At 37.9% G+C, this 23,613-nt stretch overlaps 1 protein-coding gene across 1 annotated transcript in view; it reads left to right on the forward strand.

The window, feature by feature from the left end:
- LOC126252533 (cytosolic carboxypeptidase Nna1) overlaps positions 1–23,613 on the forward strand; it is a 666,898-nt gene that overhangs the window by 107,112 nt on the left and 536,173 nt on the right. The window contains 4 exon segments of the mRNA XM_049953428.1: positions 7,626–7,778; positions 8,383–8,612; positions 8,836–8,982; positions 9,066–9,204. Coding sequence (XP_049809385.1) covers positions 7,626–7,778; positions 8,383–8,612; positions 8,836–8,982; positions 9,066–9,204 — 669 coding nt within the window.

Genomic DNA, 23,613 nt, shown 5'->3' on the forward strand with positions numbered 1-23,613 from the left:
ATACAGGGCAAGAAGATTGACAGAAGGTGCTGTGGGATAAACTTCCATATGGTACAGGTAACCTTTTATAATACCAGACTTACTGCCAAATTCCTTAATGTAATTGTTCAACAGATTACCAAGTTCCTTTTGTTGTTCATCCATAAGATACATGGATTATAAGATACATGGATTCAATCTCTTTAATACTTATAAGGTCTGAAATCTCTACCTCCTTCTGATTATGGGCATCTTACAAACTAAATTCAGCTTCAGTGTTCAGTAGCACTTGACTGTCACATTTTATGTCAGTTAGCTGGCAGTACTTATTGTGAGGTTCCAGCAGTATACTGTTACCTTTACTTTCTACAACTAATATTTCTGCCTTCATGTCCATTATAGTTGTTCTCCCACACAGGAAATCCCATCTCAAAATACAAGAAACCAATTATTTATTCAATACCAAGAAGGTACTTTTCAGTACTTACTTCTGGATTACAACATCAACCTGTATTTACAATTTTGCACTCTGTGACTGCCCCCCCCCCCCCCACCCAGAATCTCCAGTAACATTACACTTACTTTTTAAACTGAGCTGCTTATAAAATCATGGAAGTAGCAACTCCAGTATCTATAATAATATCATAGCCTGTACTGTATTCTCTTTGCCTGATTTACGCTTTCTGGGATCTTTGCTATATCTTTGTTATATCGCAACATTAGTACTCAGTTTTCATCATCGTGTTCCTCATTCTCTGTGTCAAGCCTCAGAAGGCAAAGATTGCTCATTTTTAGTTTTCTGTATGGATCTGTCCATTAAGAGATTCTTCTGTAATATCTTCCAATGTATGCATATGCTCTGACTGGTTTGTGACCAAGATTTTGAGGTACTTAACTGTTGTTGCATCCGTAAATGCTGTTCAGTAGTTACAGCAGCAGCAGAGACTGCCAAGACCCTTGATTGCAATTTTGGTGCCACTGATTTTTCATGTTTTGATTATCAGAGTGGTGATTTCCATTATTATGGTTACCATTATATTTTCTTTTGTGGCTATTACAGTCGTGTTGTTGGTATTGGTTTGAATTCTGGTTGTTACAGGACTGGAAGTTCTGATTAAAATTAGTGGCTGGAGCTGGCTGATAGGCAAAGTTCCATTTACATGACCATTTCTATATCAGTTATAATTATTATTGTTCCAATTCTGGTCATATACATTATTGTGGTTGTGGTTATTTTCCTAGAATTTCCACCATAATTTTGATTATTCCCCTTCCTGTTCATTTGTTTGAGGTCCACTTGAATCAAATCAAGGAGATCAGCTATTGACAAAAAGTATTCAAGGTTGGTATTTGGTACATAAATCAATTTTATTCAAATATTGACAAGCAACTTGGCTGTCAATATTTGCAGTACTTCACAAGGTGAGATAGGTTTGTCCCAATACCGTGTTTTTTTAAAATAGCTATAGAAATATTTCCCTAGGCTACCTTTCTTGGGGTTGTAGCATTCAGAACCATAAGCCTCTTTTCTCAACTTTTCTTGTTTGCTAGCAGACTGAAATTTGGCAATGAATCAGCATTCAAAATCTTCATATGTGTCACTCAAATCCACAACTTCGTTTGCCCACAAGGCAGCATTGCCAATTATGTGCAACACAACAAACTATACTTTATGATGTTCATTCCATGGTCATGGAAATATGTTCCTAAAACTTGTTACGAAAGCCATTAGATGTGGGATATCCTTCCCTGAAGAATAAGTCTGGAACTGTTGATTTTTAATAATGCTCTGTTCAAGTTTTAATAATGACAGGGACAGATAGCAACTTTTTGCCTCATCTATGCTTTGCAAATAAGGTCTCAGCATAATATGCTCATTGCTGTATATGTACTGAGGTGATTCATTTTTGCTCGGCTTCCTCTTAGTTAGAAAAATGCCCTGCTATTTGCTGTTACTAACTCTCAGTTAGTAACAGTTAACTCGCTTTTGTGTGATTCAGTATTTCGGTTAATTTCATCCTGCCATTTAGAAAGTTCGAGTACTACTTTGTCTTTAATTTGCTGAAATCGGCTTTGAAATCTTTGATCATGTCTTGTGAATCCTTATCTGAATCTTTATTAGCTGACTGAATAGCAGAAGCTATTTCGGAATTTAATTTTGTCAGGTTACCTTCCATTCAGAAGGCTGTTGCAAGCAGTGACTGTTATATTGACTTGTAAATAACAGATTTCAGCTATCAGTCATCCTTTTGAAATTTTATTGGCAGATCTAGATTTCAGCTAGAAACTAGCCATTCTCAATGCACTACCATTTTTGATCAACGAATGTAATGCCTGTTGGTCAGGCTGCATCCACAGTTCATTGAATACATGCATTGATCAAAAATTATAGTGCATTGAGAATGCCTAGTTTCTAGCTGAAATCTAGATCTGCCAATAAAATTTCAGAAGGACAACTGATAGCTGAAATCTATTATTTACAAATTTACTTTTGTGTTAATTTCAGATTGTTGTTTTTGATCCATTTGGACATCTCATCTTTCCACTTTCGACTATGATCAACTAGATATTTATCTATGTTTTCCTCAGTTTCTACTTCAAGGTGCAACAATTTATCAGTCACTGACTTGATAGTCTTTACAATCTGAGTTTGTCTCTCTTGGAAACATCGAATTTTAACTGAGCAACTAAGGCTGGTAAACTTTCATACATCATGTTGATTTCACCCAACTCATTACTGTGCTAGTTCATTGAGTAACTGCTTAGGCCTTTCTTCCTGTTTTTGACTAATCTTATTAGAAGAGCTGTAAACAGATCAGAATCCATCTTCCAGATGGGTATTCTGTCTGATTTTGCAACTGAATCTCTGTGTTCCTCAACCTTATTGGATAAAACTGTGGGTTTGAGGAATCAAGATTATTGACTCTGTTAACTGCTGTCTGTTTCAATATCATCAAAATCTGTTAAATTTTCTTGTGATCTGAGATCTGTAAATTTATCGGCATCCCTCCTTCCTCTTCTACTCCTAACCATTGCTGTATGAACAAGATAGCCATTGATACTATCCTGATAATTATGGTGTACAATCACCAAAAATCCCAATAAACTCTCTCAACAAATCTATTTTGTATCAATATTAATACACACATAACTGGGGAAATTCACACTGTTCTAACTACTTAGCACTAACTATGAAAATCTTGCCTTGAATTAATTACTAGTCTAAATTACTCCACTACTACTCATCAAGATGTCAATGCTACGCAAAGGCAAGTTTCAATACCAATGTATTTACCTTTCATAGTCGTGAGCTGTTCACCAGCAGTACTTCAGTATTCAGATAAACCTTCACCGATAAAATATTTTCTAAGTGAAGTGAAATCATGAATTAATACAAGACAGGTGCATGAAACAAAAAGAATCACAGATTAGCTGCAATAAAAAATATCCAATACACACAATTAAATAATTAAACTTTGGTCATGGTTGTGAGTGTGACCTAACACACAGATTTTTTCATATTTTACATTTTTTTTCATTCAGAGTATCGGAAATTCTGAATCTCATTAGATGAGTGTCATTTTTGTGTTGCACATGTTCTAAATTTCTTTCAGTCTCCAAGTTTTCTAAAACTTCATTTTTTGATGAAGTTTCCTTGGTTGTATACTAGATGTCCGTGGCATTACTGGTGTGTGCACTTATTTTTGGAATTTTCTGGTGTGTTTGTCCTAGTTTCATTGAGTAACTTTTTGTTTACTTTTTTGTATTCATTTTCCAACTTTTCTACTTTCTCTGACATGTTTTCTGAATCCACAGCAGAAAGCCCTTAAAGAAGTTTTTAAGCACTAAAGTTTCACAGTTGTTTTTTGGTCTTTTGCTTCCTTAATTTAGTTTCCTTTTGTCTCTATTTTCCACTTCTCTAGGGATGCCAAGTCTTCTCACTTCATCAGTGTCTCATATTTTCCAGACTGAAGATTTTTATATCCACTTTTAGAGTGCTGATTGTAAACTGTAAACTGGATATACATTCATTTAGCTTTGATATCTCATCCTTGCAATTTACACCCGCTTTCTTTGTACCACCAAAATTTATGTTTTTTCATAGAGATGCAAGATTTACTTTTACACTGGCTGCATATTGTCATTATATTCACTAAGACATCTAAATAGACACTATGACATGTAAAAATAGTACACTGCCACATTTTTCCATTTTCATCATAAATTGGATTATATTTTTAATTCAATTAAAGTGATATAAAAATTGTGACAAATCTTCCTCTTCTTGGGCCACATTACAAAATTATTATGTATGTATTACCAGAAGACCTTTAGTTTAAGCTCAGCCTATTTGTGTGACCTCTGTTCAAAGTCTTCCATAAAAGAAGTTTGCTGCAGTCTGGATTATTGACTGATATGGTGTTGTAACATTTGCCAACATTGCCAGGCTATGTTGCTACTGCATATGGCTGAAAGTGCGAAGACACTACATTTTCCAAGGACATGCACTACCGTGTGGCTTATTGATAATAGCACCCTCTCAGGTAAAATATTTTATTGATAAAATGATCCCCCATTTGGATCTCCAGCCAAGACATCTCAGGAGGATGTTGTCATCAGAAAAAAACAAAACTGATGTTCTGTGGGTCAAAATGTGGAATGTTAGATACCTTACTCAGCTGAATAGATTAGATTTTAAAAACAGAAATGCATAGATTAAAATTAGGTGTAGTCATCCAAACCCTTATTAAACTACTAAAAAATGTTCAAAAATTATTATTGAAGTCGACAATTATTCCAGACTACATGTCAACTGCATTTATGTTCAGCTTGAGCCTGGAGTGTGTAGGATAATGCAGAATGTAGAATGATCTTCAGTAATTATTGTAAAAGTGTTGTCAGCTTAGCTTGTTCCTTGATGATCATTGTACAGGGTGTTGGGAAATTCCCGTTACAAACTTCTAGGACTCTCTTGCTAGTGCTGATACTGACAATTTACAACCCATGAGTGCCACTTACTAGCACCAAAAGGTTGCACGTGTCATGTAAAACAGAACAGGCATATAAAGATAACACTAGCAAACCAGTGATATTACTGAGATAATCAGTACTGCATTCAGGGAGTCTATATCTACTATTTGTAATTTCTTAAAACAGTGAAAAATCCAGGATGGAATGTAATGTTATTATGAAAAGGATAGATGCTACTTACAATATAGCGGAGATGCTACGTCACACATATGTACAACAAAAAGACTGTTGGAAAGTGAGCTTTTGCCCAACGAGGCCTTTGTCAAAAGTAGACAACATACACACAAGCAGTCATGTAAACACAACTCTCACATACATGACCACAGTCTCTGGTTGATGAACCTAGTCTCTTAACACAAAATCAAATAAGTGTCATGTAGGAGTAAGTCTAAAAATGAACGAGAAAATACAAATTTAAGTGGGATACTAAGAGCGACCGAGTGAATGCATTATTGTAGCCTAAACACATATAAAAACAACACCCTCCACAGTGTACACATTTTTGCACCCAGTGGTTCTGTAGATGATGAAGAGAAATGCAGATTTTATGATGAGATAAAAGAACATATTAGATAGGTAAGGGGTGCAAAAATTTTATTGTGATTAGAGATTGGAATTTGGTTGGAGGAAAGAGAAGAGAAGGAAAAATATTATGAGAACATGGACTGGGGGAAAGAAATCAAAGAGGAAGGGACCTATTACAATTTTATGCAGAGCACATTTTAACCATTTCCAGAGCTTTGTTTAAGAATCATGAAGGACAGTAATATAATTGGAAGAGGCTGGAAACACTGGAAGGTCTCAGATAGAGTATACAATGATGAGACAGAGTTTTCAGAACCAGATTTGAAAACTGCAAAACATTTCAAGAAGCGATGTTGACTCTGAATGTAATATATTGGTCATGAACTGCAGATTACAAGTGAATAAATTGGAGAAATGTAGGAAATTAAGGAGATACACCTGGAAGAAATTGAAAGATACGGAAGGTGCGAAAAGTATCAGAAGGATCTTTAGGCAGTAATTGACTGAGACAGAGGAAAGTAATACAGTGGATGACAAATGGATAGCTGTGGGAAAAGGGGTAGTGAACATAGCAGAGTATCAGATAGGTGAAAAGACAAGGCCCTACAGAAATCCTTGCATAACATAAACAATACTGAATTTAACTGATGAAGGGACATGATATAAAAATACTGCAATTGAAGCTGGCCAAAGGAAATACATATGTCAACAAACTGAGATTGATAGAAAGTGCAAAACTGGATAGTGGAAAAGGCTAGAGGAGAAATGAAAAGATTAGAAGTGTGCATTACTATGGGAAATATAGAGACTGCCTACAAAAAAAGTTAATGAATGAAGCCCCTGTGTGAATTTTAAGACCTCAGATGGCAAACCAGTACAAGTAAAAGAGGGAAGGCTGAAAGGCAAAAGGAATGTATAGAAGGATTTTACAGGGAAAATGAACTTGAAGACAATATTGTAGAAAAGGAAGTGGAAGCAGATGAAGACGCAATTCAGGATGCAATAATGCAAGAAATATGTGACACACCACTGAAAGACCTAAGTCGAAACGAGACCATTGGAACAGACTACATTCCCTCAGAATTATTTACATTTTTGGCAGAGCCACTCATGACAAAACTATTCCACCTGGTATGCAAGATATATGGGACAGGTGAGATACTCTCAGGCATCAAGGACAATGTAATAATTTTAATATCACAGAGGGCAGATGTGGATATTACTGAACCCTAAGTTTAGTAAGTTGTGGTTGAAAATACGGACATGATTTATTTATAAAAGAATAGAAAAACTGGTAGAAGCCTGCCTCAGGGACGATTAGTTTGAGTTCCAGAGAAATACAGGAATACACGAACTAATACTGTCCTTAAAAGTTATCTTAGAAAACAGGCTTAAGAATGACAAATCTAAATATATAGCACTTGTAGATTTCAGAAACCTTGTGAAAATGTTGAGTGGAATATTCTCTTTGAAATTCTAAAGATAGCAGAAATATAATACAGGGAGTGAAATATTCTCTACAACTTGTACAGAAACCTGACTGCAGTTGTAATAAGGAAGGGATCTAAGAAGGGGGCAGTCATTGAGAAGGGAGTGAGACAGGGTTGTAACCTATCCCTGCCATTAATTGGTTTGTACATTGAGCAAGCTGTGAAAGAAATCAAGGAGAAATTTGGAAAAGGGATTGAATTTAAAACATGGTAATGGAATTAAATCAAGCAATACAGAGAGAATTAGATTAGTGAATGAGACACTTAAAGTAGCAGACAAGTTTTATTACTTGGGCAGCAGAATAACTGAAGATGATCAAGTATAATAAAAGAATATAAAATACTAATGGGCAGTAACAAGAAAAAAGATTTCTGGCAATGAAAATTATGCAGCAACATGAGACAGACATCATGGAAAATTAATATTTTATTATATTATTATTACTATTATTATTATTATTTTTATTTTTATTAAGAAACTGTCACTGTCCTGCTTAATGGTATGTGTTAGTAATTCAATTGTACATGAGTATAAATTGTATAACTTTTGGCGCACGTATTTTTTCATGTTATCATCTGTGGTATTTTGTCATTGTGCAGGTATTAGAGGAAAGAGTACAGCATATTGAATACGTACCTGCAATGCCGGAACAATATTATCAGCCTACAGGAAGGGAAGTACAACCAAAACCTATTGGAGAAGAGTCTGGCACAGTTGTCTTTCAATACTACCCCATGAGTGCTGTCAATTATGTAAGTGAATGCAGTTGTCATATTCTATAGGTATAGACAGAAAAAATGTGGGTATTTTGTTGTAACTTAAGCTAAATGTGAACTGTAGAAATAGGTCATATATATTATAGTATTTTCCTATTCTCCTTCATGATATTTTGTGTCATGTAAAAATAAAAATGCAACTCTCGAAGCTAACTGTAGACATGATAGCTGACAAATGTTTTGGTTTCCTCAAACAGATTGCATTTTATTTATTTGAATATAGACATAAAAATATTTATTTCCCAACTAACATTACACATAGGTAAAAATGTTGACCAATCAGTTCTCTTGATGACTCTCCTACTTAGCCCTTGATTAGCCTAATTTCCTCCACCTTGTTTACCCTCTTTTTCCTGATGAAAGAAAACCTATTTGTGAAAATTATTCTTTATGTGCATTTTGTCTGATTACAATTTTATTTCAAAGAACATTTTTCATAGTGGTTCATTTGATGTAAGCATCATATAGTAGTGTAGTTATCCACTTGAACACTTCTTTATATTTCATCCTTTTTTTATACCAGTTTTATACAATATTTTCTTATATTATCATAGAGACTTGACTTGTGCCATCATTTCAGTTTAGCCGCTCTAGTGTTGGAGGCAGCAAATACTTTATGGATGCAAGTCCTGTTGAGAATCCAGATGAACTACGATTTGAGTCTCGTTTCGAATCAGGTAATTTAGCAAAAGTGGTGAAGATTACAGACACTTACTATGAGCTCTATCTTCGTACTGACCTGTATACCAATAGACACATGCAATGGTTCTACTTCAGAATAGAGAATACACGATCCTGCATAATGTACAGGTATGTTACTGAATTTAGGAACAAAGTCTGTTTTTGATAACTTTGTATAAATCAACTTCACAGAAAATATGTAAAAATATTCAGATTATTTCTATAGTGATCTAGTTTATTTGTGAGAGACAATATTATAAAGTTATTGTGCAACCGGCAACATTATTCTGTTTCTTATGTAAGAAAATGTAATACTTAAATTAAATAAATGTTTTACCCTTACAATATCTAGGTTCTCAATAGTAAATCTTTCAAAAGCAGATAGTCTTTATAGTGCAGGCATGAAACCTCTCATGTATTCTACAAAAGATGCTCAATTAAACGGCACTGGTTGGAGACGATTTGGTGACAACATCACTTATTTCAGGAATGATCCAGTGTGAGTTACATCTCAGTAGTAACTACTGCATTTGTCACTCATTAACTGCTAAAAATCTATCAGTGGTTCTCTTTAATTTTCAGAAATGGGGAAGAAGATCAGGCTCCTACATACACACTTACATTCACAACAGAATTTCCTTATGACAATGACCTAGTTTATATGGCACACTGCTACCCATATACATACTCCGATCTGCAGGACTATTTAATCAGACTCCAGGTAAGACAGCTATGTGTTATTGTATCTTAAGTGCTATGAAATAACATTTGGAGCCCAGTGAGAGAAACAGCAGTTGAGTTCTATTAGAGGAATGTACTACTGGCTTTCCTTTTTGTAGAACAACATATTGTTTTACTATAAATTTACAGTCAGAATATTTTGCACAAGTATGTTACTGTCAATGATAATGGAAGCTCACAGAAGCAATTTCGATGCTGTCTTAGTTCCTTAATCTCTCAAGTGTATTTGTATGTATGAGTTTGTGTGACAGTATGTATGAGTCTGTGAGTCAGTGGGCAACAAAATTTAATTGAAAATTTGTGTAATGTTTTGACTGCATAAGGACTTTAAGTATGAAAATAATGTAATTGAAGGCATCAATGAGTGTGGAAGACAAATGCAAGATTCTCCAGTCATGAGACTGGAACATCCCCTTCTGAATCTCAAAGAAGAAAAATAAACCAGCATTGATGACAGTGCTGAAAAACATGAAAGGCCAATTATTTAAAGTAATAAATGACTGATACAGAAGAGAAATAATGACAGAAGACTTCACACACTACAAATCACTACCATATCTAAAATAGGAAATGCTGTTGGGTGCACCATTTATAGGACACTGTTAGTGTTGTCACATTTATCTGAAATACTAATTTATATAGTCAAGAGCAGTAAAAAAGGAGAAGTAAATAAATATATTTGAGAAGACTATTCCTGATTTAGAGGAGGCAGAGAACAAGAGAAGCAGTTTTGCCTTATGTGCTATTGGAGAGAGGGATGGATATGAATAGAAGAACTTTCTTCCCTTCATTGATTTAGAAAAAGCATTTTAGAATGTGAACTGGGAGCTATTCTTTAGAGCTATGAAGTAAGTAGATCTAGACTGGAAAGATAGAAGAATGATTAATCAACTGTATCAGAACCAAAGCACAAAAATAAACATCAATAAGGTCAAGAAAAAGGCCAGAATCAGAAAAGGAATTTGACAAGGCTTTCCTCTATCTCTGTATTTATTTAATTGAGGAAGCGATACAAATCATGAAGAAGAAAATAAGGATTAAAAGCCAATGGTGTGAATGTGAATATACTTTGCTGATGATATTGTAATAGTTGCTGACTCCAAAAAATAAATGAATAGAATTCTACAAGCCCTGTCAGACATCCTTTAACTATGGAAATTGGAGGTAAACAAACAGAAACTGAAAGTAATCATGATATGGAAAAATATGGGAGATATTAAAACAAATGTAAAAAATATATTGACATCAAAACTGATTAGTTGAAACAATTTTCTTGTCTCAGTAGTGTAATCGCAGATAACAACAGGTACCGGTACTTAATAGTGATGAAGAGAAAGATTCCATTGGCAAAACAACCATTTACGACTAAGGAAAACCATTTCGGAGAGCAAATATACAAATATAGATGTTGGAAAACCATTATCAAAATCATTTGTATTGAGTACAATGCTCGGTGGATGTGAAGGTTAGACTGTGATGAGACTGGAATGGAATCAACTTGATTCTGCTGAAATGTGTATATAGTGGAAAATGACAAAAAAAAAAAGGGTTAGATGGATAGAAAAACCAACTTGGAAATCATAAGGGATGCTAATGAAGAGAAAAAATTCGGAAACAAAATGGAAAAAATAAAAAGAAAAGTTATTGAGCATGCCATCAGACACAAAAGTTTCATTATTAATTTTCTTGTCCGCTGCTCGTGGTCTCGCGGTAGCGTTCTCGCTTCCCGAGCAAGGGGTCCCGGGTTCGATTCCTGGCAGGGTCAGGGATTTTTCCTGCCTCGAGATGACTGGGTGTTGTTGTGTTGTCTTCATCATCATCATTCATCCCCATTATGGTCGGAGGAAGGCAATGGCAAACCACCTCCACTAGGACCTTGCCTAGTAAGGCGGCGTGGGTCTCCCGCGTAGCTCCCCTACGCTCTGTAAAGAAGTATGGGACGCATCATCATCATCATTAATTTTCTTAAATGGCAAGTGATAAGAAAGATAGGAAAACAATGGCATAGGATAAAGTATTTGGAAGACATCGAGGAGAGGATGTTGTTGTTGTTGTGGTCTTCAGTCCTGAGACTGGTTTGATGCAGCTCTCCATGCTACTCTATCCTGTGCAAGCTTCTTCATCTCCCAGTACCTACTGCAACCTACATCCTTCTGAATCTGCTTAGTGTATTCATCTCTTGGTCTCCCTCTACGATTTTTACCCTCCACGCTGCCCTCCAATGCTAAATTTGTGATCCCTTGATGCCTCAAAACATGTCCTACCAACCGATCCCTTCTTCTAGTCAAGTTGTGCAACAAACTTCTCTTCTCCCCAATCCTATTCAATACCTCCTCATTAGTTACGTGATCTACCCACCTTATCTTCAGCATTCTTCTGTAGCACCACATTTCGAAAGCTTCTGTTCTCTTCTTGTCCAAACTAGTTATCGTCCATGTTTCACTTCCATACATGGCTACACTCCATACAAATACTTTCAGAAATGACTTCCTGACACTTAAGTCTATACTCAATGTTAACAAATTTCTCTTCTTCAGAAATGCTTTCCTTGCCACTGCCAGTCTCTCTACTTCAACCATCATCAGTTATTTTACTCCCTAAATAGCAAAACTCCTTTACTACTTTAAGTGTCTCATTTCCTAATCTAATTCCCTCAGCATCACCTGACTTAATTTGACTACATTGCATTATCCTCGATTTGCTTTTGTTGATGTTCATCTTATATCCTCCTTTCAAGACACTGTCCATTCCGTTCAACTGCTCTTCCAAGTCCTTTGCTGTCTCTGACAGAATTACAATGTCATCGGCGAACCTCAAAGTTTTTACTTCTTCTCCATGAATTTTAATACCTACTCCGAATTTTTCTTTTGTTTCCTTCACTGTTTGCTCAATATACAGACTGAATAACACCGGGGAGAGGCCACAACCCTGTCTCACTCCTTTCCCAACCACTGCTTCCCTTTCATGCCCCTCAACTCTTATAACTGCCATCTGGTTTCTGTACAAATTGTAAATAGCCATTCGCTCCCTGTATTTTACCCCTGCCACCTTCAGAATTTGAAAGAGAGTATTCCAATTAACATTGTCAAAAGCTTTCTCTAAGTCTACAAATGCTAGAAACGTAGGTTTGCCTTTTCTTAATCTTTCTTCTAAGATAAGTCGTAAGGTTAGTATTGCCTCACGTGTTCCAACATTTCTACGGAATCCAAACTGATCTTCACCGAGGTCCACTTCTACCAGTTTTCCCATTCGTCTGTAAAGAATTCGCGTTAGTATTTTGCAGCTGTGACTTATGAAACTGATAGTTTGGTAATTTTCACATCTGTCAACACCTGCTTTCTTTGGTATTGGAATTATTATATTCTTCTTGAAGTCTGAGGGTATTTCGCCTGTCTCATACATCTTGCTCACCAGATAGTAGAGTTTTGTCGTGACTGGCTCTCCCAAGGCCATCAGTAGTTCTAATGGAATGTTGTCTACTCCCGGGGCCTTGTTTCGACTCAGGTCTTTCAGTGCTCTGTCAAACTCTTCACGCAGTATAATATCTCCCATTTCATCTTCATCTACATCCTCTTCCATTTCCATAATATAGTCCTCATTGACAATTACATGGAACTGAGAGTGGTTGCATCAATGAGATATTAGACTTTAGAATATGTATGTGTCAAACAGTGGAAAATCCAGGATGGAATGCATGCTGCTGCCTAGAGCCAATGCTAAATGGCATACCTTTTTTACTTTGGCATTTTCCTTTCTTCATTGAGATGGGTGTGGGGCTACTTGAGTTATCTTCTCTTGTCCTCCTGTCAGTCTTCACCATGTAGTCCAACGCCCCCCCCCCCCCGCCCCCCCTCCCCCTTCCAGCAGCAAGCAAATAAACCGATATGGTTTCTTTTTCCTAAGCATGAGTATCGTCTGTTAATTACAAGTCCACACCACTTTCTACTCTTGTCTTGGGTGAAATGGATACACTGAAATCAGAAGACAAGGAATGAAGTGAGCAGACAAAGCGAGGGACACAAAATGGATCAAAACACTTTTGTAGAAAGAGCTTCCCTAGCTGCAGGAGGCTGGTGTGGGAAAGATGGTGTGGGAAATAGAAGGGTGGAGGGTGGGCAGGACACCACTTTGAATAAACTGAGGATACTGTAATTCCATCTTTGCAGCTACAAGAAAATGTTTATTTTTGTTACCAAATGTGTTTCATTTTATTCAAATAAAACATCATCATTGCTCTTTAATGAAACTTATTAACAACGTGACCTGTTTTCTAAATTGAAGAACATTTCATTACAAAAGATGTCGATTTCTACATATGTTATTTCATGCCTAGTTTTTCAATTATATCAGGAAATACCATTTGCTTGCAGGTTTGTGGGTTGGTTATTTCTTAATTTGGCACTACTGATTAATGATTATAACTTAATCCCACACTGCTTTGCAGAACTATGCATCTGTTGATGTTAAACACAACACTAAGTAGCACCACTATCGTTTATCTCTACCTTTTTAGCTAAAAACGTATTGCGTGTTTTGTGTAGGAGTACCAACTTTACCTTTAGTTTTTCTTTGATGTAAAACAATTCTCTCTCTCTCTCTTTTTTTTTTTTTTTTTTTTTTTTTTTTTTTTTTTTTTTGCAGTTTGTCATATGTGTGTTATTCCATTTAATTAATTTACTGTGTATTTGTTTAATATGTAAGAGAAAAGAAGGAGTGGTGATGGAGTTGAAAATCTAAATTGTGATTAGGGGGATAGATGGGTGTGGTGTGGTGAGGGGGAGGGGGAGAGGGCAAAGATGAGTGAGCAGTGAGAGCAAGGTAGTGGTATGAAGAGAGAGTTGGAGGAAAAGGTGAGGAGCAAGAGATGAAATGAAATGAAATGGCAGGAGGAAGCAGAGTGATAGAGAGTCAAAGATGGGAAAGTATTTTTTCCACCTATGAAGAGATAGTTGGAGGAAAACTAATTAGCACAACACATTCATATACAAAATAGATAATATGTTCAAAAAACAAAGGGATAAACATTGCCTTCAAAATAAATAATTCAAGAAATAATCACCTCCGTAAAGTGAAATCAAAACCAGATGCATACACACGATCTGGTATCTACCAGCTCAGTTGCAGGGCTTGTGAAAACAATCTGTATTTGGGTTGCTGGCAGGACATTTGATGCAAGATATAAAGAGCATTTCAGTGCAGGGAAATACAGTACAAACCACTCAACATATGCGGGTAACCTTAAACAAGAATACCATAGACCAAGCACTATAGAAAAAGATATGAACATCAGGAAAATTAGCAAAGACAGACACCACGTCCATTTTCAGGAAAACTTCCATATGCACAAACTATTAACACACAATAAACCATAACGCAGTGACCAAATAAATATTGGAAAATTAAAAAAAAATTACACAGAGAAAGATGGGGAAAAAGCCTTTCCTTCTCTGACTCTCTATCACTCCCCCTGCCCCTCCCTCCTGCCCCCCTCCCTTCCCCATATCATTTTCTCTCTTGCTTATGACCTTTTCCTCCAACTCTCTCACCATCCCACTACCTTGTTCTCTCTATTCACTCATTTTGCCTGCCCCCACCCCACCCCACCCACCTATCCTCCTGCTCACAATTTAGATTTTTAATTATATCACTACTCTTTCATTTTTCTTACATATTATATAAATGCATAGTAATATAATTAAATGGAATAATACACCCAACTTAATAGCAGAAAAAAGAACAGTTTTAGATCAAAGAAAAACTAGCACTAAAATTGAACACTGCACAAAACATGTGATACATTTGTAGCCTTAAAGATACAAATAAATAGTAATAGTGCAATTTAGTGTTGTGTTTAGCAAAAAATGTGCAGTTCTGCCAAGCAGTGTGGGATTAGGGCAGAAATAACAGTGAAGAAACAACCCAAAAACTTGCAAGCAGATGATGTTTTCTGACGTAAGCAAAAAACCGGGCATGAGATACCGTAAGTAAAATTCAGCATGTTTTCTAATTAACTGCTTTATGAATCTAGAAACCAAATCAAATTGTTAATGTTTTCCTTTACAGATCACTGATGATGTTTTATTTCAATAAAATGAAACACATTTGTTGACAAAAACAAGCATTTTCTTGTAGTTGCAAAGATGAAATTAAAATATCCTCAAAAACTGTGAAGCAACTGTGAACAATATGGCCAGCCACACAAATGAAGAACTTAGAATATTCACCGTATAGCAGAGATGCTGAGTCCCAGATAGACACAACAAAAACTGTCACAAAATAAACTTTTGGCCAAGAAGGCCTTTGTCAAAAAATAGACAACAGATGCACACACACTCTGGCAGCTGAAGCCAGACTATGAGCAACAGCAGCAGTGTGTGATGGCAGAGGCAACTGGGAGGGGGTAAGTGGGTGGCTGGGGTAGGTAGGGGGATGGATAGTAGGGTAAGGATGGGGGTGGTGGTGAAGTATTGCTGGAGACTATGCAGGGATGAGGTGGAGAGAGGGTACAGCAGCTAGGTGTGGTCGGGAGGTTAGACGGAGGGCGGTGGAGAGAGGGAGAGTTGTGGAAAATGAGAGAAGTAAAGAGACTGAGTGCATTGGTGGAAAAGAGGGTTGTGTTGTGCTGGAATGGGAAAAGGGAAGGGTCTAGATGGGTGCGGACAATAACTGACTAAAGCTAAGGCCAGGATGGTTACAGGAACACAGGATATCATGCAGGGATAGTTCTCACCTATACAATTCAGAAAAGCTGGTGTTAGTGTGAAGGATCCATATTGGCCATTCATGCACGCAGATGGCTTGTTGGTTGTCAAGCCCACAAAGAATGCAGGGATGTGAGTCATGAGGCAATGAGTTGGGAAGAGGGACTTTCTCATTTCAGGCCATGAAGACAGGTAGTCAAGACCCTGGCGTAGAATTAATTCAGTTGCTCCAGGCCTGGGTGGTACTGAGTTATTAGGGGAATGTTCATCTGTGGCTGGACAGTAAGACTTTGGGAGGTGGTGGCTGACTGGAAAGATAAGGGTAAGGGAGATTTGTTTTTTTACAAGGTTCGGGGGATAATTACAGTCTGTTAAGACCTCAGTGAGACCCTCGGTATATTTGAAGAGGGATCACTCATCACAGCAGATGCAACAGCCACAGGTGGCTAGGCTGTATGAAAGGAACTTCTTGGTATGGAACGGATGGTTGCTGTTGAAGTGGAGCTATTGGTGGCGGTTAGTAGGTTTGATATGAACAGAGGTACTGATGTAGCCATCTTTGAGGTAGAGGTCAATATCTAAGAAGGTGGCTTGTTGGGTTGGGTAGGACCAGGTGATGACATCTTTGCAATCTGGATCAAGGGTGTGGACACCCTATCCACATTCCTCTAAAACCTCAACAGCTTCTTCTCCATTCACCTCATCTGGTCCTGCTCAACCCAACAAACCACCTTCATAGATGTTGACGTCTACCTCAAATATGGCTACATCATTACCTCCATCCATATAAAATCTACTAACCACCAGCAATACCTACACTTCGACAGCAGCCGCCCATTCCATACCAAGAAGTCCCTTCATTCAGCCTAACCTCCTGTGGCCATTGCATCTGCTGTGATGTGTGGTCTCTCTCAATGTATACTGAGGGTCTCACTGAGGCCTTTACAGACCATTATTATCCTTACAACCCTATACAAAAACAAATCTCCTGTACTATATCTTTCCAGTCAGCCACCACCTCCCAAAGTCTCACTGTTCAGCCACAGAGGAGCATTCCCCTTGTAACTCAGTACCATTCAGGACTGGAGCAACTGAATTACATTCTCCACCAGGGTTTCAACTACCTCTCGTCATACACTGAAATACAAAATGTTCTGCCCACAATCCTTTCCACCCTTCCCACTGAACCTACAAAATATACTCTTCAATCTCTACACAACACCTGCTCCCAAACCCTTACCTCACAGCTCATATCCTTGTAATAGACCTACATGCATGATATGTCCCACACATCCTCCTACCACGCCTTATCCCAGTCCAGTCACAAACATCACCTATCCCACAAAGGCAGGGCTACCTGTGAAACCAGTCATGTGATCTACAAGCTAAGCTGCATCCACTGTGCTGCATTCTGTGTGGGCATGACCGCCAACAAGCTGTCTGTCCAGCGACAGTGACACTACTCTTCGCAAGTATTGACACATTAAAGAAATATGAAGAGGTCATCTTTCCACACAGGTGTTGAAGAGCATGATTTGGAAGTTCAAATTGACTGATGATTTGGAAATTTCTTGTGGGAGAGGGTGACAGCCAATTGCACCACAAATTGTTGAAGAAGTTACTGTCTCCATGGCTGAGGAATGCTGGATTCAGTGTGTGATCTAGCAGTGCACAAGTTGCATCGTGATAGATGAACATTCCAAAGTCCACCATTGTTTCAGGCAGCAGTAGACCAACATCTAGTGCTGTTCAAAGTTGTCATGGCTGTAGATGGTTGGCACATTGAGCAATGTTTGTAACTTGGAACATAAACAAGGAATGCTGTTAACAAATGTTACCCTCTCACGTGGAAATTAAAATGCATTTCTTTCAATGGCTTATTTGATTTTTTTCCTTCCCCCAGATGTCCTTAAAATGTTTCTACAACATTTCATTGTTCTATGTCGATTTGTTTGTCATGGCAGCCCTCTCAAGTAGTGAAAGTTTAATTATAACCACTCTGTACAATGCTGTACCTACTTGTGAAAATGGGGGATTATTCGCATTATAATAGGCTCTTGGTGGTCATTCATAGTCATTAAGCAGAGAAATAAGTAAGGATTTTAGTTTACAGACATAGTATACAATAATCAGCTTTATCCACGAGTACTCATAATGCAGATGGAGATGTCTTGGCTGGGAGACTGGTATCTGTGATTCCTGAAAACACTGGATCCTGAGTGTGATACAGGTGGTGTTGGTGGCTTTCATTTGGGTAGAGCAGATCTAGAAAAGAAATTGAGGAAAAATATTTTGTGGTCACATGAGCTTTGTGAAGGTTGCACTTGATTGAGCTGTTGGTGGAGAAGTTGTAATGTGTGAGTTGGACTTTGACCACGGCCCTGTCGAGGAGGCAGTTGATGAGCATGGTCACCCCTTTTTGGTGGCCCTGAAAGGCACCACTGCCCACATCTCATCCCAAGGGGAATAATGATGGCGGGGAGACTGCTGGAGTGGACGTGCATGATTGGAGGGATAGGCAGTGGAGAGCTGGGATTATTGTGTAGTTCATCTGCTGGGCTTGGCCTGTCCTGTGATGTGGAGCGATAGGAGGTGAAAAACAAGATAAATGCCTCATCAATACCAGTGCAAATTTGCCTTCTGGGTTTTAAAGGTGTGGATGAACGTTGCCACCAGGCATTTAGAACCCAAATTGAACAATGCCATAGGGATTAAATTGATGCCATTTTCTTCAAAAAATTATTGTGATTCTGCCAATGTTAAGTGAGACCTGTTGTCTGCTACTACAGTTTCTGATAATCATTCAGTGAAGAAAATGTGTAATAGGCTTGTATTGTTATTGCTAATTAAGTTGATTGCATCTGTGACATACAGGGAAATTTGATCACAGCATTAACCAGGATCAACCAATAGGAGCCAAGAAAACGCCTGGTGAAATCCACATGAATCTGGGACCAAGGGGTCATTGCTTTGGGCCATGGGAAATATCAGTACGCCAGGGTTGTCCGTTCTGGCATGTCAGGCAAACTGCAATCATTTGTTTGATGTCTTTGTCTAGGGCCTTCAAAAAAAGTGTAGTTTGGCCAGTCTTTTGGTGATGATCATGCCCAGTGATTCTGGTGGAGTGACGTCAGCACCTGCCATTGGAGAGTGCATTGTATCATGGCCCTCATGTGACTGTTGTCTCTGACCAGCAAGAGGATACTATCGAGCATAGAAAATTCATGCTTACGGCACTCTGTACACCTGAACCACAGAAAGCTGGATGAGTTTGCGGTCCACTGGCCACTGGCGTTTCACATACTTGAGGACATCATCAAGGTCATGATCCTCTGGTCACCTCCTGCCATGGTTATGGTATCTATAGGCAAATGTGTGAAGGCAGCCTCTGACTCTGACTCCATATGGAAGCAGCACTCCAATGCAGCATCAAAGTTGGGATTCTACCCCACCAGGAGATTGGATGATGTGTCTATGTTCATATGCTTTGTTGTTGAATAGTACTGAACAATGTAGCAGTATCCAAGGAGAAACAGTGCTCTTTGTTGCAGGCCCTGGTCAGTCTTGGTAGGTATGTTAGCATGAGAGTTAAGCAATGGCAGAAGTGGGTAATTATCTGTTAAAAGAACAAAATACAGACATACATATAGTCATGAAACTTTTTGAGAACAAATATAATGACCAAAACCGTTTTTTTCATTTGCCTGTAATTGCAAGTGTCAGAGTTTTTGAGGCAAATGCAGTTGGGCATTCCACCCTTTTGACTTTGTGAGGAAGAATGCTGCACAAATCAGTAACTTTGTAGGGTCTTAAGCCACAAGGAATGTTGGCAGGAGGAGTGCCAGTTACTGTATAAGACCCAAAATCCCTTGTCTCAAGTAGAGAATCAATGCCATTTAACATTTTTGCAAAGTAGCTAATGGAGTGATTCGCCAATTGCCACTGCATGGGAAATGAATTTCCAGTAGTAGTTCAGCTGACTAAACAGTTATTTTAGTTGTTTGGTAGCCTTTGGAACTGACAGTTTTTTTATTGCTTCTGCATGGTATGAAGCACCAAAAACAAACCCTAGATATTCAGCTTTTGGCACAAAAAAAGAACATTTGTCTTTGCTACACTTCATGTTGGCTTGTTGGAGAATGCTGAATAAGGCTTCAAAATTTGCTGCAAGGTACTTCACATTTCTACCAGTGACGAGGATGTCATCGAGATAATAAGCTGTGTCCAGAACTCCTTCCATCAGGTGTTTCAAATATCATTGAAATATTGCTGGAGCACTGGCGATGCCAAACAGCAGATGATTGTATTAGAAAATTCGAAATCTGGTATGAATAACTGAGATGTGCCTGGAGGCTTCATCCAAAAGTAGTTGTAAAAGGACCTCACTTAAGTCAGTTTTTGAAAATAGTGTGCCACTGGCAAGTTTTGCCACAGGATAGGCATCAATGATAGTTTGTGCATTGATTGTTTCCTAAAAAGTGCCACAAATTCGTGAAGGTCAGTCTTCTTTTCTGACTCCCGCAATAGGAGTATCCCACTGTCTTTGACCAGTGGGGTCAGGATTTCTTCTTCTTGCAGTCATAGCTTGAGGTGAAGCTTATTCTATAATATGAAAGGGACATTTTTGGGCTTAAAAAACATAGACATCACTAAGGGCTTCAAGGTGATGTGTGCTTCAGAGTTAGTGATGCAGGTTGCCTGATGGGATAAAACTGAGGTATATTTCAAAAAATGTTTCATGATGATAAGTACAAGGCACAAAAGGTGATATGCAGTTTATTGAATCGTGGACTTCAGGATCCAAAACATTAAAGACATCTAAATTCAAGATGTTTGTGGCTCTCGTTAAGTCAACGACAAGAATACTAGGCAACAGGGATACTGCTTTAGACTTAATTTGAGCTCTGAATTGGCCCTTCATCTCAGCGGTGTTATTGCTGTATCTCTTCATTTGTTTTGTGATGGTTTGGAGTGATAGTAAACCGAGGTGCCTATAGGTGTCCCAGTTCATGATGGTGGTGGAGGAGACAGTATCTATTTGAAAGGTGGTAGGGACAGTGCTGATTACCCTCTATAATTCCAACAATCAATTGGAGATGGGTAGAATGGCCGGCATGTGGAGGACATCCAGGCCTTGCACGTAGTCCACTTCATCTAAGTTAGACCCCAGTGTGTTTAGATCAGTACTATCAACGTTCATTTTAAATGTGGACTTTCAAACCTCTGCCTTATGTCCAGTTTTACCACAGGCTTTGCACTTCACACTGTGAAAGTAGCACTGCTGGTGGTGATGCATTTTGAAACAATTTGAGGTGTGACCCCTTATAACACTCCTGTCTAGATCCTGTGTATTTGGAGAATTACTCATGCGTGCACAGTGACAGATGGTCTGAAGCAGTTTCAGTCGATATGTAGTTCTAATTTTCATCTGCTAGAGGAAAGTAGTGCACAGAGACATTCAAGAAACAGGTCAAGAGAATGTTTTCTTGAATTGTTCTGTTTATTTCTTAAAGGCTTTTTTGTTTATTTATGTTTGTACAGTTTTGTATGTGCTTTTAGTAGTGTGAATGATGTGTGAATGTGGTGTAAAGTAAATATGTGGATCATTGTTCTACTGATGAATGTTGTATGACGGGGAATTTTGCATCATAATATGTTAAGTAAGTTTATGGTAAAAGGAAAGGTAATTTGAGTGCAAATGAAAGTAGTTAGTAGCATAAAGTATAAATAAAATATCAGAATGTTAAATATTTATTTTGGGAAAAAGTACAGTTCGAAAGTGTGTTATTTGCTGATTGGTTAGTCATAAAAAGTGCAGACTAAAGTGGGAGAATAATTTTTTTCTATTGACCTTAAAGAAAACTGACCCATGAGAATGGAGTATTCTTCATGTGTCTTTTCTCTTGGAGATATCCAATGCTTACAGCAGTCTAAAAGAGTTGGAGCACAGCCATTCAATGGTATGGTCATGTGTAGCATGAGCTCCAAAGGAAGTTATAATTTGCCAGTTTTAGTTGTGTTACATGTTCCAGAAGTGTTTTAAAGTGAAGGCATATTTATTATGGTGTCTTCAACTTTTATAGTCCTGTCTTCCTCAGTTGCATGTAATATTACGGTATATTAATAATTTTTACTTATGGACCGTCTGACAGCAACTGAATAAAACAAGCGTTCAGTGCATAGTGTTGTGGAATGGGGAAAAAAAAACGCAAATTGGCGTTCATAAGAAGAAAAACAACACCAAAAATGCAACAGGAGCGTAATATGTAGGAAATTGTCCACGCAACCTGCCACTGATGATGCCTTGCAGAAAATAAAGGCGAAATGCGTATGGCACTAAAATTGTGTTTTATTCAGTTGCTGTCAGATGGTCCATAAGTAAAAATTATTAATATACCGTAATATTATTATAGTGTGTTTGTTAGAAAGTATGGATTTTTTAACTGATTTTGTGTGTGAATAAAGACAGTAATTCTGCATGGCATATTGAGCAGATCGGTGAATAAAAACTTGAGTGCATTAGACACCGATAAACTTAATAGTGTGGCAAGCATTTTCATTTAAGAACAATCCGTACTTAGTAGCTGTTCAGATTTCAGGAAATACATTACCATAAACTTGTTAACATGAATGAAAGACTTTGTGTGTGACTGTATTAAGATTAGCATGAGCTTGGCACTGAACATGTAAATTATCAAGTTTCAGAATATATTGGAGTTTTGGCAGTATTTCCACTTTTCATTCAAAATTAAGACCTTTTCCTGATTCTTCCAATAGTTACATTGTATGCAGCCTAGTGAGAGTTGCAGTATGGCAGGTTTCTGCTCAGCTTTCCTACCACCGATCTGCTGCAATCAGTTGACAGGTAGGTGCAGGTAATGGACGAAAGAAACCGCACCACTGCAAATTGCTTCATAACAGTAACTTCTTGTTGTGTTGTGTCGGTGACCTGCGTCTTTTTTTTTTTTTTTTTTTTTTTTTTTTTTTTTTTTTTTTTTTTTTTTTTTTTTTTAGAGGAAGACTTGGCTGATGTAAACATTAGCTTTGGGAGATGGGACTGAGTTTGGGTCTTGGGTGTGAGGTGGGTGGCAAATGCCTGTGATGGGTCTAGCAGGGTCACGGAGGACTGGACTGACTGCTCAAAAGCCCAAGTGAGTGGAAGGCAAGTTGCTAAAGATGGGACATTTAATTTGAGAGCTCATTTCTGAGCTCCTCATCTGGGAAATGAACTAGAATCATATCCCTAACCAGCAGTTGAGCATATGACTGTTTGCACTTAGCACTGGAGCACTGAAAATGGTGACACAGGGTAAGTCCCTGCAGTTGAACTCTTCACTCCTGGTAGAATTGTCCGTTCCATTTGTGACGACTAAACAATTCTTGCCTGGCAGCTGACACACAAACTTACAAATCAAAATATTGTAATAAACATGTTTTCAAATGTTCATAGGTAAAGGCATGTAGTTCTGCTTCTGGATTTAACTGCTGCAAGAAGCAATAGACATCAGCGCCTGCCTACGCCAATAGAAAAGCATGTTGCTGGGTATCACTTGATATACCTTGGGTGATGAAATGCTGTTCTAGATGGCAGGTGTGGTGGGTTCATGGTTCTGCTTCCCTCTCAAATATTGGGAACAGTAGTGGCGACACCTGGAAGCCCTGGAGTCAATGTGAGACACTGTTGGAAA

Source organism: Schistocerca nitens, chromosome 4, assembly GCF_023898315.1.
Source record: "Schistocerca nitens isolate TAMUIC-IGC-003100 chromosome 4, iqSchNite1.1, whole genome shotgun sequence".
NCBI classification, from domain to species: Eukaryota; Metazoa; Arthropoda; class Insecta; order Orthoptera; family Acrididae; genus Schistocerca; species Schistocerca nitens.